This window comes from Lampris incognitus, chromosome 4 (genome assembly GCF_029633865.1).
Source record: "Lampris incognitus isolate fLamInc1 chromosome 4, fLamInc1.hap2, whole genome shotgun sequence".
Lineage (NCBI taxonomy): Eukaryota > Metazoa > Chordata > Actinopteri > Lampriformes > Lampridae > Lampris > Lampris incognitus.
The window spans coordinates 20,087,682-20,102,321 of NC_079214.1; the positions used below are offsets into that span (position 1 = coordinate 20,087,682).

General features: G+C 46.0%; 1 protein-coding gene across 1 annotated transcript; it reads left to right on the plus strand.

The window, feature by feature from the left end:
- Positions 1-13,329: 13,329 nt before the first annotated feature.
- Positions 13,330-14,365, plus strand: nmbb (neuromedin Bb). The gene is made up of 3 exons (XM_056279216.1): positions 13,330-13,587; positions 13,762-13,943; positions 14,048-14,365. Exons 1-3 carry the CDS (start codon positions 13,422-13,424, stop codon positions 14,090-14,092), a joined length of 393 nt encoding a protein of 130 aa, XP_056135191.1. The 5' UTR covers positions 13,330-13,421; the 3' UTR covers positions 14,093-14,365.
- Positions 14,366-14,640: the final 275 nt, after the last annotated feature.

Here is a 14,640-nt window from a genome sequence, read left to right on the forward strand (position 1 = left end):
GTCTGATAGACAGGGGAGGCGAGCCCTCACCGGGGAGGGACGCTATATTGCACACCACCGAACGCCAACCAGCTACTCCAGTCACTTTCCAACAACCAACGACGAAGTAATATTAAACTTCTCTCACCTTACCATTTAGAGAAGAAAATAAAAGTTAAAGCAGTAGAAAACAAGTGAATTAAGCCAAAAAACACGCTCAAGCTCATTCAACGCCCTCACTCGCGCTGACGGACCCAACCTTCCCGCATGCAGTTCAGAGAGAGAGAGAGAGAGAGAGAGAGAGAGAGAGAGAGAGAGAGAGAGAGAGAGAGAGAGAGAGAGAGAGAGAGAGAGAGAGAGAGAGAGAGAGAGAGAGAGAGAGGGAGGGAGGGAGGGAGGCCATATGGGAAATGTTCTGTCAACACTGATAGTCATCAAATAACTTATGTGAACTAAAAAGCTAAATGGAATGCTTTTATGTAGCGCTTTTCTAGTCTACCAACCACTCAAAGTGCTTTACAGTCAGGGCCGCTGCTAGCCATTTGGGTGCCCTAGGCGTAATTGCTTTATGGTGCCCCCCCCCCGCCTTGTGGTGGAACACAAACTACCAGCCACACCCTAACCCCCACAAAACCCCCAGGGGAAAAAAACACCGCATATTTGTATAAATATTTGTATTGGTAAGAAAATATTGCACAGAAATATTTGAAAGTGCAATCTTATTCAATAAATACAAACAAAGAAATATATGTAATTATCAATGTTGCAACTGTGGTTAAAACTAAAGAAATGTAAATAAATACAAATAAGAAAAACAGAATGGTTCAAGTATTCACACAAAGCAGAAGAAAAGTTACACAACTTCACAAACACTGCAAAAGACAGTATATGTTGCACTACAGAACATGCATTTCCAGCTGTTGCAGGAAGCTCTTCGCAAACTTTGTAAAGTCAGTATATATTGCCCTATAGAACAGTTAAAACAACAACAACACACACTCACACACAAGTGCAACCTTCTTCATTAACATAAACCAAATAATTATATTTTAATTATCAATGTTGCTACTGTTGATAAAATTAAATTAATATAAATACAAATAAGAAAACAGAACTATACAATTAGTCACACAAAGCACAAGTTACAAAGCTTCAAAAAACACTGCAAAAGACAGTAGGCCTATATATTGCACTACAGAACAGGCATTTTCAGCAGTCGCAGGAAGCGCTACAGACGCACACGTCTGCATTTCCTGGCTGCAAAATCGTTAATTAACTCATCATATGACAGCTTCTGAGCGAGTTCTGCATTGATGCTGATAACAGCAAGACCGCTTAGACGTTCCTGTCCCATTGATGAACGCAGGTATGTTTTAATGAGCTTAAGTTTTGAAAAACTTACAGGGATTTGGATAGACCTCTGGAAGTTGGTTGTCATGAAGAAATGTGAGCATCCCTGACAAAGAAATCGGTTTCACACAGCCAATTAGCAATCTCTGAACGCTGGTCCATCTGTCATGTCAGATCTGATTACAAGTAGCCTACGATGTCCACAAGTTACTCCTGTGTTAAGAGGCTACAATCTGATTCTCTCAAACGGCCTTACACGATCATAATGGGTCTTGCAGACGCCATGTTTTGAAATAAATATGCTAAACTTGTGTAACCGGTTATTTTCTTGCCCTGTGCGGGATTCGATACGGGGTGTATTGCACCACAAGGCGACATCACTAACCGCTCGGCTAAAGGATCAGACCCCTTAGCTAGGGACTAATGTGTCTTATTAGTAGTTTACACTTGGCTGAATGCTTTGCTAAAGACGGATGGGTCTGGCATGCTAATGACTGGTTTGAAGCAAGGGGTATCCACACGTGATGAGTAGGCTAACTATTACAGAGAAGACTCGTGAATTTAAGAATAAACCGTCATCTATTGCTGAAAATCTGCACCTAGTGACGTAACTACTAGCTCCCCTTAAATATTTGCTTCCTAAACAATGCTGGTAACGTTAAAGATGATGAGATATTTGCTTGCAGCTAACGTTATACGATCTTTAGCTTGCTAACTACCTTGCTAGGCTACGTATGTTATGCATCCCAAGGCTAACATTTAGGCACTTTACAGTATTTTTAGAATTAACATTTCTAAAACATACCTGCAAGTGATGCACAAGCGTCATCCCGCGGCTTCTTCTTTGTTCGCTTCTCTGCTCCCGGCTCCTGCTGCCTGTTTGAGGCCATAGTGTGTTGCTAACGGTTCAGTTGGCGCCAGGGTCGAGTTTGTTAGGCGCCATCGCACAGACCATAGGAAGGAGGAGGAGGGGGGCACCATAATTCATTTTATTATTTCGAGGAAATATGTATATCTTTGTATTACCTCTGTGACCCTATTCTTCTGTCTGTCGGCCCGCATACCCCTTGAACAGTCTCTGCGTTGTGTTATTCTTTTTAAATAATTAATCATTATGAAAATTATAAATAAATAAATAAATATGGTGCCCCCCCCTCCTCCGGCAGTTGGTGCCCTACGCACAGTGCATGATGCGCGTTATGGGAGCGGCGGCCCTGTTTACAGTGTATGCCTCATACTCACCCATTCACACATTGATGATGGAGGCGCCAACCTGCTCATCAGGAACAGTTAGGGGTTCACTGTCTAGCTCAAGGACACTTCAACATGCTCTTTGGAGGAACCGAGGATTGAACCAGCGACCTTCCAATTACTAGATGACCCACTTCACCTCCTGAGCCATGCCTTCCCATTAAACGGCCATTGTGCTTACATACACTGCTGTTTTCACCCCCTCGTGGAGCTGTATGATGTAATTACTGATGTATCAAGTGTCAATCAACTTTCATCAAATCTAAGGCAAAAAAGCAACTTCTCACTATATTCAGGTGTACTTGAGTGTCACCTGGGATTGAATACATCCAGCCGGCTAGCAGTCTTTGTCAGAGCTCAGGGCCTTTTGGCCAGCCATGAGCTGCTTTTTCTATTTTGTTGCTTTTTGGTTTTTTTTGTTTTTGTTTTGGTCATTTTAGTGGTGTATTACAAGTGTGTACTTACATCTAGTAACAAAAACATTTTGTCATGAAAAAGCAACAATGAGCATCATGCAAATATGAAGAAAGAAGAGAGGGAAAAAAGCCACTTCGTTTTGTCGTTATATTATTACAACGAATTGTATTCTTGTAACAAAGTTGTTCTCTGCATTTAACACATCCTGTTGTATAGGAGCAGTGGGCAGCTGCACGGGGACCAACTCCAATTCTCCTTTCCATTGCCTTGGCTAGGGGCACAGACAGGCGTATTAACCCTATCATACATGTCTTTTTGATGGTGGGAGGAAGCTGGAGCACCCGAAGGAAACCCACGCAGACATGGGGAGAACATGCGAACTCCACACAGAAAGGACCTGGATGGCCTGGGTTTCAAACCCAGGACCTTCTTGCTGTGAGGCAACAATGCTAACCACTGGGCCACTGTGCTGCCCATTAACTTGTTAACTAAGGCTCTGGAGCAGGGCCACACCTCAACCACTCCTCTAATCACCTGGCTGGCCTACTTATACCTGATCAACCCATCCAGCACCATTTGTCTCCATTCTCTCGACCCCCACCCTCCTACTCCCTCCTTCTCTTGCATTCATTACCTCATCCTTCCCGCTACCCAGCACTCTTCACATCCATTCATCCCCCTCATTCCTCACTCTACCCATCCGTCTTCACATCCTTCATCCCCTTTCACTCAGCAAACTCTAAAGAAGTCCAGACAGAGGCTCTACTTCCTCCAAAGGCTGAGGAAATTCAAGGTCTCACCATCCATCCTGAAGACATTCTATTCCTCGGCTGTGGAGAGCGTCCTAACAGGCTGCATCACCGCCTGGTATGGAAACTGTTCTTGCCATGACCGAGTTGACCTGCAGAGAGTGGTGCATTCAGCTGAACGCACCACCAGAACATCCCTCCCCATCCTGCAGGACACTTACACCAGAAGGGTGAGGATAAGAGCCAAGAAGATCATGAGAGACACTTCTCACCCTAACAACGAACTGTTCAGGCTATTGGGGTCTGGTAGACGCCTCTGTAGTCTTAGGGCCAAAACAGAGAGACTAAAGAGAAGCTTCTATCCACAGGCTATAAGAACTCTCAACATATACGACCTTTCACATACTTGAGATGGCTAGGTTTGTGGGGTTTTTTATTGTTTATTTCGACTTATAAAAAAAGAGGAAAAAATGCACTGATCTTTTGTCTTTTATCTAGGTCTATGTCTTTTTCACATAATGACAGACGGAGTGCCCCTCTTCATTTCACTGCATGTTTTAACTTATATTTCTGCGCACATGACAAATAAAGTACATGAACTTGAACTTGAACTTGAACCCTCATCCCTCTTTTTCTTCTCTCCTCTTTTCAGGCACCATTTGGGGTCCATAGTTGGCTCGGAAAAACAATCACCCGAGACGGCACCTCCACCCCAAGTGTCCTTCCTCCCAGCCACCATATGTCATGATGTCCCAGACCAGCCTAATCAGACGACCTCCACATCCGTCCTCACCCTCACTTCCATCATTCATCCCCATCACCCAATACTTCCTCTCCTCATTAAACCCATAAACTCGCATTGTTGTGGCATGGTCCTTGCTAGTGAAATTATATATTAATGTGGCAAAGCTCTAGCCACTGGAGGGAGTGTGTCTATGTTCCCTCAGCCCAATGTTCCCTCAACCCTATTTCATTGACTAAACTCAAACTAACCTGCCTTAACGTGACTTAAAACTCAACCTCTACCTAACCCTAACCTTAACCCAACACTTACCTTAACCTAACCTTAACTGATAGCTAACCTATTCAATAGCTAACCCACAGGGCTGAGGGAACGCAGGGCTGGGGCAGCATAGGGCTAAGGGAACACAGGGCTGAGGGAACATAGGGGTGATGGAACACGTGGCTGAGGGAACACAGGGCTGAGGGAACACAGGGCTGAGGGAACATAGGGCTGAGGGAACATAGGGCTGAGGGAACATAGGGCTGAGGGAACACAGGGCTGATGGAACACTGGGCTGATGGAACACAGGGCTGAGGGAACATAGGGCTGATGGAACACAGGGCTGATGGAACACGAGGCTAAGGGAACACATGGCTGATGGAACACTGGGCTGATGGAACACAGGGCTGAGGGAACATAGGGCTGATGGAACACAGGGCTGATGGAACACGAGGCTAAGGGAACACATGGCTGATGGAACACGTGGCTGAGGGAACACAGGGCTGATGGAACACAGGACGGAGGGAACACAGGGCTGATGGAACACAGAGCTGAGGGAACACGGAGCTGATGAAACACAGGGCTGAGGGAACACGGAATTGATGGAACATGGGGTTGATGGAACACAAGGCTGAGGGAACACAGGGTTGATGGAACACTGGGCTGATGGAACACAGGGCTGAGGGAACACAGCGCTGAGGGAACATAGGGCTGAGGGAACATAGGGCTGAGGGAACACAGGGCTGATGGAACACTGGGCTGATGGAACACAGGGCTGAGGGAACACAGGGCTGATGGAACATAGGGCTGATGGAACATAGGGCTGAGGGAACACAGGGCTGATGGAACACTGGGCTGATGGAACACAGGGCTGAGGGAACACAGGGCTGATGGAACACGAGGCTAAGGGAACACATGGCTGATGGTACACGTGGCTGAGGGAACACAGGGCTGATGGAACACAGAGCTGAGGGAACAAGGAGCTGATGAAACACAGGGCTGAGGGAACACGGAACTGGTGGAACATGGGGCTGATGGAACACAGGACTGAGGGAACACAGGACTGATGGAACACGGGGCTGATGGAACACAAGGCTGAGGGAACACAGGGTTGAGGGAACATGGGGCTGATGAAACAGAGAACTGACCACACCACCGGAGGGTTCTGAATGGAAGAAGGACAATATTTAGGTGGTAACACGGGCTTTTCATTTGACAGTCTCTCTCTCTCTCTCTCTCTCTCTCTCTCTCTCTCTCTCTCTCTCTCTCTCTCTCTCTGTTTCTCTCACTTGCACGGGCTGGTGTGCTCTGGTGCTGGAGCCGCCCCCTCCCTCTTTTCTGTCAGAGTCCCCTTTTCTCCGTTTTTCTCCAGCCGAGAGTCCATGTGTATCAGACCAGGACCCAGCTTCACTGCAGTATGTAAGCACAGTTTGTTAATTCAGCACACCTGAGGCTGAACAGTAATCAGCCTCCCTACTGCGTCTGCTCTCCTGCGGACTGCTCCCTCTCTCCACTTGCAGCCGATGCTAAAATCACACAATTAAAAAGACCTAGATGAAGAAATTTAAGTAATGTATACGCTTCCGCTTCCGGTGTGGGGAAATGGCGGCGCGAATTCACGTTCGCAGCGGCCTCACCCAGTACCGGTGTGGGAAGATGGCGGCGCGAAGTTTTTGTCTTGTTGTTGGCTGGGAGAGCTGGCAATGGATCGGCTGTGAGAGCTTGGTCTGCTGCGCTGTGGGCCCAAGGACCGCAGCCTTGCCCAGCCCCGGAGCTGCACCCGAGGAGGTAACACCGAGGACGGTCTGACAGGAAACGGAGCAGGCTAAGCTAACTGCTTGCCCACGCAAACCGGCAGTTCCGATAAGGGCTGTCTGGCTGCGGCCTCACCTAGCGTTGACTGTGGCGTTTTTGATGTTGTTGTGTGGAGTGCGGGGAGGTGTGTCAAGTGTCAGATGTATCGGCGTAGCGGTGGAGATTGATACAACTTGACACTATTAGTATCTTTAGCCTTTGGCATATTTATTTTCCATCAGGCTCATCATGCGACCATGATGTCGCATGATCTTGAATCAACAAGTCTACCGGAACTGGTAGGCTACCAACAGAAGAAGTGGCAGTGACATCACATCCTGATGCACTGCCTAGTGTAAACATTGCCCTCTGGTGGACAAATAATATTATTGCCCTCTACTGGGCACAGGAGTTATATCCATTACTATGAACACAATAAGTAAGGGCGTACATTATATTATAATAAAACATTCAACACCCCCACTCGCACATAGCTTATTGTGGTATAACAGTGCAATGTAGAAAACAATAACCAAAAATATTCCCGCTATTTGGGGATGTTACCAAAATAACAAAAATACAATGAGTCACACCATACATGGCGTTTTAGCAGTTCAAGTACCAAACAAGTGCTGAGCAAACTTTTTAAGTTGTAGCTTTGTGGCTGGTTTGGTCATCAAGTCAGCGATCATGCTGTCAGTAGGACAGTATTCCAGAGATATCTTACCACTACTAACAGTCTCTCGTATGAAGTGATATTTAATATCAATGTGTTTACATCTTTGGCGATTAACTGGATTTCTTGCTAAAGCAATTGCTCCTTGGTTGTCATCATAAACCTTAGTTTGTGCATATTTGTATTTATCCATACCCTTGAGTAGCTGATGTAAATACATACACTCCTGAATAGCTGACGCTAAGGCCATGTATTCTGCCTCGCAGGTAGATAGTGCAACTGTCGGTTGTTTCCTACTCTTCCAAGAAATGAGAGAGCTTCTCTCACTTAGGCTGACACAATATCCCGTGGTGCTACGTCTATCAGAGACCTCTGAGGCCCAGTCAGCATCACTGTGGATTATAAGCCCTAGCTGACTTTTGTAATCCCTTTTAAAACATAAACCACGGTGACTTGTACCCTTGAGATACCTGAACACGTGCTTTACTGTGTTCCAGTGCTCCTCAGTTGGATCAGAGAAATGTTGGGAAAGTTTGCTGACCACAAAACTTAAATCTGGCCTAGTGCAAGTAGCCAAATAAATCAAACTCCCAACTGCCTCTCGATACAACCTTGGATCTTCCATTTTTTCTGCATCCTCTGTGTATTCTAGTTTTGCCTCGCATGGGGTCTCTCTAGACTTACAGTCTTGCATCCCAAACCTGGAGAGGATTTTATTCACATACCTCTCTTGTGACATAGTGACTTGGCTCCCTGACTGGTGAAAATCAATCCCTAGAAAATGATTGAGTTTCCCCAGGTCTTTCATTTTGAACCTAGCGGTGAGCATCATTTTTACAGTTTTCACAACATCCTCATTGTTAGCGGCAATGATTAGATCATCAACCCATACAACAATGATTACTTTTTCATTTTCCTTTTCCCTTGTGTATTGACAGTTATCAGCAGGATTTTGTTTGAAACCATTTTCTGTGAGGTATGCATGTAACAGAGCATACCAGTTCCTGCCGGACTGTTTAAGTCCATAAAGGGACTTCTGTAGTTTGCATACTAGTCGTTCTCCGGTTTTTGATACCTCCTCATAACCTTCTGGTTGTTCTAGGTATATCTCTTTATCTATTTTTGCATGCAGGTATGCAGTTTTTACATCCATCTGATGTAAAACTAAATCGTCCTGCACTGCTTTCTGCATGACAACTCTAACAGTAGTCATGTCAGCTGTCGGCGAGAAGGTTTCTTCGTAGTCAATACCTTCCTTTTGGCTGTAGCCCTTAGCTACATATCTAGCCTTACATTTTTCTGACCCATTAGCGTCACTCTTTAGGGAATACACCCACCTGCCCCCCACTGTCTTTTTGCCTGGTGGCAACTGGGTGATTTTAAAAGTCTCATTCTCTTTCAGTGACTGCATTTCGTCATCCATAGCATTTTTCCACTGTTTTGACTTTGTTGACCTGATAGCTTCCTGAAAAGTTTGTGGTATGTCACAAACAGCTCTGTAACAAGCATCTACACAAATTACCAGTGTGTCTGTTGTATCAGTGTCGTATTCCTGTAAATGCGCTGGCATTCTCCTATTTCTAGGTGGGTTCCTTCTAACTCCCCCACTGCTTGGCTGTTCACTCTCGACCTCAGAAACATCACCACCAACACTTTGACCTGATGCATTTTCATCATCATTTATCTCATTGTCATAGACCATGGGTTCTACCTCCCTGTCCTGACATTCACTGTGTGGTCCCTGTGTCTGTGTTTCTTTCTCTTTAGGGGTCCTATTGTTGAACTTCACCAACCTGTGTCGTGATACCTTCTGTGTGTCAGGAAAATATACAAGATAAGCAGGACTATTCTTATCGTAGCCCACAAAAACACCCTCTTTACATCTGGAGTCCATCTTCCCTTTCTCTTGTGTGTATGTAAAACACACAGACCCGAATTTCTGAAGTCTGGACATGTCTGGTTTCTTGCCTGTAAGCATCTCATATGGTGTTTGCTGGGTGCGTTTACTATAGCACCTATTTCTTACGTGTGCTGCGGTCTGCACAGCATGACTCCACAGTGTATCTGGTAACTTGCTGTCTAGCAGCATACACCTACCCATCTCAAAGAGGGTTCGCCAACCTCTCTCCGCTGTACCGTTCTGGTGAGGTGAATAGGGTGCGGATGTTTCATGTTTTATGCCATTTTTGGTTAGCAGCGCTCTGAACTCTTTACTGGTGAATTCGCTCTCATTATCTGAGCGAATTATTTTGACCTTTCCAAAGGGGGCGGAGTCTGCTAAGTACCTCTCTGTGGCCTGTAAAGCATCACTTTTGGATTTGAGAAAATATACGGTCATCGCACCCGAATAATCGTCTGTAAAAGACTGTGCATACTTGTGACCTTCTAGACTTGGGGTTCTCATGGGACCAGCAAGATCCGTATGGACTAGCTGAAGAGGCTCTGTAGCCTTTTTATCTGCCTCTCTATTCCGTGTTTGTGTGAACTTTCCTTTAGTACATATCTCACACATCTGTGCTGGTCTAACAGCACTACCTCGTATTTCCATACCTCTTACCACACCCATTAGTTTGCTTACATCCTCGTAGTTGCAATGCCCTAAAATCTCATGCCATGTTTGCATGTCATGGCACACACTGCAAGTATCAACATTTTTCACAACAGTGGGTAGGTAGAACAAATTACCACTTTCATGGAAATCAAACCTGGTACCCTTCTTGGTGAGCATGTGACTGTCCCCTCTCTTAAAAGTCACTGTCGCCCCTGCATTGGTTGCTCTTGCCACTGAAAAGATGTCGTGCGGGTACGTCGGCATATACAATGCGTCCTGTAGCTGTGCGGTTTGTTCTCGTCCATCGCTGTCTAGTAGAGAGATCAGCGCCGTCCCTCTGCGTTGCGCTGTCCCCGTGCACTTAGTTCCATCTGCCAGCTCGATTGAATGGGCGTCGGGCTGGAAAGTGTTATCGAAGCTCTCGAACATGGCAATATCAGTCACAATGTGAGATGTCGCCCCAGCGTCCACCATGATCCCTTTCTTTTTCACATTGGCTGGTGGCCTGTCGTTGCTCGTCGTCATGAAGAGGAAGTCCCTGTCGTTCCTGCTCTCCTCCTCTTCGTCCTCTGCAACCTTTCGGGCTCCGTCTCCTTTTCCCTTCTTCCTGCACACTGAGTCAGCGTGCGAGTTGCTCCTGCAGTGACTGAACCACACTTTCTGGGTGCACTTGGTCCTGACATGTCCTTTAACACCACATCGGTAACACGTCAGAGTGGCTTCCCCATCTTTTCTTTGTGTCTTGGTGCCTTGTTTGCTTTGCTTAGTGTTAGTCTTCATCACAGTGTCCGCAGATCCAGACGTCCTCATCTTTTCGGACTCTTCATACACCCTCAATCTTCTCTTAAAGTCTTGGAATGTGACATTGTCCTCATTTTGTGTTACATGGACAGCCAGTGGTCTGAATGAGTCAGGCAGTCCATTCAAGATGGTGGCTACAAGTAGCCCATCACTTATATTCTCTCCTGCATCGCGGAGAGCTGTTATAATATTCTCTGCCCTTATTATGTAATCTGTAACAGTCTCAGTTCCTTCCATACTTATAGTGGTCAAGGATGTGTACAGATTCAGAATCCTTGGCTTGCTTTTACCTGTATAGTGCTCTCTTAATATTTTTAGAGCTTTGCGGCCATCTTCAGCAGCATCGTGTCTTATTAATGACAGACTCTTATCATCAAGTGAATTTACTAATTGTGCATAACAGTCTGCATTTCTTGCTACATCTGTAGCTATAGCGTTAGCATCGGCACCGTCGGCTGGTGCTTGTAAAATAGTGTCTTTTAATTTCATTATGTGTAACCGGCTAAGAAATCTTGTCTCCCACAGATCGTACTTATCCTCTGCTCCGTCGAACACGGGCCTCATTAACTGCTGCTGTAACAAGGAGACCCTTCCTGCTGCAGCCGCCATTATCACTTTCTTTTCCAAGTTCAATCTCCAAACGTTGAACTGCGGCTTGTAGAAACTCTCGTTGCGCGCTTTTCACTGCATTTTCAGCGGGAGTCTCTCGGCGCCGTCTTCAGAAGCCCTTTTAGCCTAGCTAGTAGCTTCACTTGGCTAACAGACAAAAGTTCGTTTTTCTGTTACCTTTCCTTGCTCTAAACTGGCATGACTGGGCCCATAACCTGTCAGATGTATCGGCGTAGCGGTGGAGATTGATACAACTTGACACTATTAGTATCTTTAGCCTTTGGCATATTTATTTTCCATCAGGCTCATCATGCGACCATGATGTCGCATGATCTTGAATCAACAAGTCTACCGGAACTGGTAGGCTACCAACAGAAGAAGTGGCAGTGACATCACATCCTGATGCACTGCCTAGTGTAAACATTGCCCTCTGGTGGACAAATAATATTATTGCCCTCTACTGGGCACAGGAGTTATATCCATTACTATGAACACAATAAGTAAGGGCGTACATTATATTATAATAAAACATTCAACATCAAGGGTGTCTGGCTGGTGCTGGATCGGCAGGGAGGGCTTGGTCTGCTTCCCCCGGTTGCCACAGGGACCGCGGCCCCTGCCTGGAGCTGCGCCCGAGGGGGAAACACTGAGGGATGTCTGACAGGACTCGTAATCAGGGCAGGCTAGGCTAACTGCTAGCTCATGCAGACCGGCGGTTCCGACGGTCATCCTGGCTGGCGTTTGTTCCCCTGGACGGTGATTTTTGTTTGTTTGTTTTAGTTTTGATATGTGTTAGTTTGACTATGTGTGTTCTTGTAGTTCTTGAATGTGTTTTTGTCTGTATGTTGCACTGCTGTGGTCTTTGGGAAAACGGCGTTTCGTTTCACTTCATGTGCGCAAGTACATGAAATGGAATGACGAAGTGTTCCTGATTCCTGATGTCGCCTCATCCATTCAAACAATTAGTTGTAATTTCTATCTCATTTCCAGCGTTGTTAGTTTTATTGAGGGTATTTGATGACGTCGCGGTATTTGATGACGTCACTGTGTTCAGTGTGCACCTGATGGATGGAAGCGATACCACAATTACGAGCCTTTGACAAGTTGGATATAACTTTAGGTTTATTATTCATTTCATAGAACAAGCCAGTTGGAGGAGCGGTGAGAAGATCAAGCATGTTAAAGGGAAGACACAATGAGTCCAAATCATACCAAACTGAAAACAGTACATCGGCTCAGAGAGCAGCCCTCAGTTATCCATGGTTGCAAAAGCTGACGTCAGCCTGCCACTAATCAGCGCAGCATGATTGAAGTGTGTGTGTGTGTGTGTGTGTGTGTGTGTGTGTGTGTGTGTGTGTGTGTGTGTGTGTGTGTGTGTGTGTGTGAAGGTTAAGAAAAGGGAAAAGGATAACGCAGGCTACTGACCACTACACCCCGAAGTGACAAGATGAGGCGCTCTGTCTCGTAGCGGTGAAAATCAGCAGGTCCTCATGTTTTCACAAGTCTGAGGCAAAATCACAGCAGTACGCCACAACTGGCCAGATGTCATGTGCTGATGACCAGGGCCAGGCTTGGTCCCTGTTGGAGGTATTGTGGCAGGAAATGGTGTGCTGGTCTCAGCTTCCTAGGAAAGAATTAAGGCTCTCTTGTGGCATGTGTAAAAAAAAAGAAAAAGGTTGTTGTTGTTTTTTAAATCAACCATACAATTATCACCTCTTGTCAAAACCCATGTGATCATGTTCTAGGGTTGGTTTTGTTAATTGGTGGTACTCATTATGTCCTTTGCTCCTCTATCAGCATGCGGTGACTCAAACCATCGTCATGACCAGATTTTATGTATCTGACGCAGAGAACTTCAACATTTGTTTTTTGTTTTTTGTTGTTGTTGTTGTTGTTTTTCATACTGCTATTGATACTCCCAAATGACAATTAGGAAAATGTTCGACGCAGCACCGCCCACGTGCGGATCTGCCACGACAGTAGGACAGAATAAAGGAGGCGACGCACTGGAAGATAGATAATTAACGACTGCCTCAGCAACTATTTGACACGGCGAATTAATTCGCAGATTGCACGTAAACCCCCTACGTGCACAAACGAGAGATCCCACCCCAAATACGGCAGCCTATAAAAGCCGCCGCGCGCGCCTGAGCCCGAGCCCGAGCCATCCGTCCCGATTAAAGAAGGAGCCACTTGGACTTCTGCGCCCTGGAGGAGGACAGCCGCTGCTCCCTTGTTGCGATGCGTGGGTGCGCGTTGAATCAGGTTTGCCATTGCGGTTTGCCGACCTACCTGGTGCTGCTCTCTGTCGTGTCTCTCACCGCCGCGGTCAGCTTCGACCTGACCGAGCTCAGGAACAAAGTTGCCAAAATCAAAGTGAACCCCAGAGGCAATCTGTGGGCTACAGGTAAGCAGCCTTATCGTCCCTGTCTTGTGCACCAGCCCAGTCGGCTCGTGGCTTGTTTGTTGCAGCCTTGTTTTCCAACTCTTAACACAGGGGCTGATTAGAGTTTTAAGGGGATCTTGCCAAAAGTGTGAGGTTTTGATTCGAGACAACGTTAACAACGTTTTTCACATTAAGGGCATTTTATGGGCAAGAAGAGTGTGATGGACAACACTCTGCTGCCTTCGGCCGACGGCCCGGGTGTGGATGCGTTCGGAGTTGGCCTGGGTCCGGAACAAAACGAGGATCTCTTCCAGGAGGTTTTACGAGTGGCCCTACAAGCCCAGGTGGACACGCAGAAAGGCCTTCCGAAAAGCCAGGTGAGACAAGTGCATAGAAATGGGAAAACATTTGATGGAGACGGAAGGGGGAAAAGTGACCACCTGCAAAGTTAACCCCTGATGTTATGCACTCTCTGTTTTAGGAGACGGGGTTGCTAATGAAGATTTTAGAAAACTACCGAAAGTGAGCTCCTGAACGAATTAAAGCATGGACACTCAAGAGGTCATCTGATCTGACCTCGCTGGTCAGGATAACAATGATAATAATAACAATGCCCCGTGTCTATAGTCTTCTTTATCATAATTGTAATTTCACAGGAACTGACATTATCATAGTTCGCGTCGCTTACAACAGGCTCTACCTGTCACTTGTGTGGGGAATTTGTTTTCACGTTATATGGATGATGTGTACTACGACACTGTATTGTTGAAAACTATTTATTTCAAATAAAATGATTCTTTGCAAAGGCTGTGATGTCACTCTATCCCAGGTAAAGACACTTTTATTCGACCCGAGTGGAGAACACACACCCGCATACCTGAGCTGCTCAACATGCAGAACAGCAGCCTGGTGCTGGGCCACATGGAGACCATGATGAACACAATAACCAGGGAATTTCACCTTACATATATCATGTTTAAGGACCCTACTGCAGTTCCTCGCATTGAACTGTTTGGTAAAGTGAAGTATATAACCCAAGTTAGTTTTCAAATAATAATCCCTTGACTATTCCCA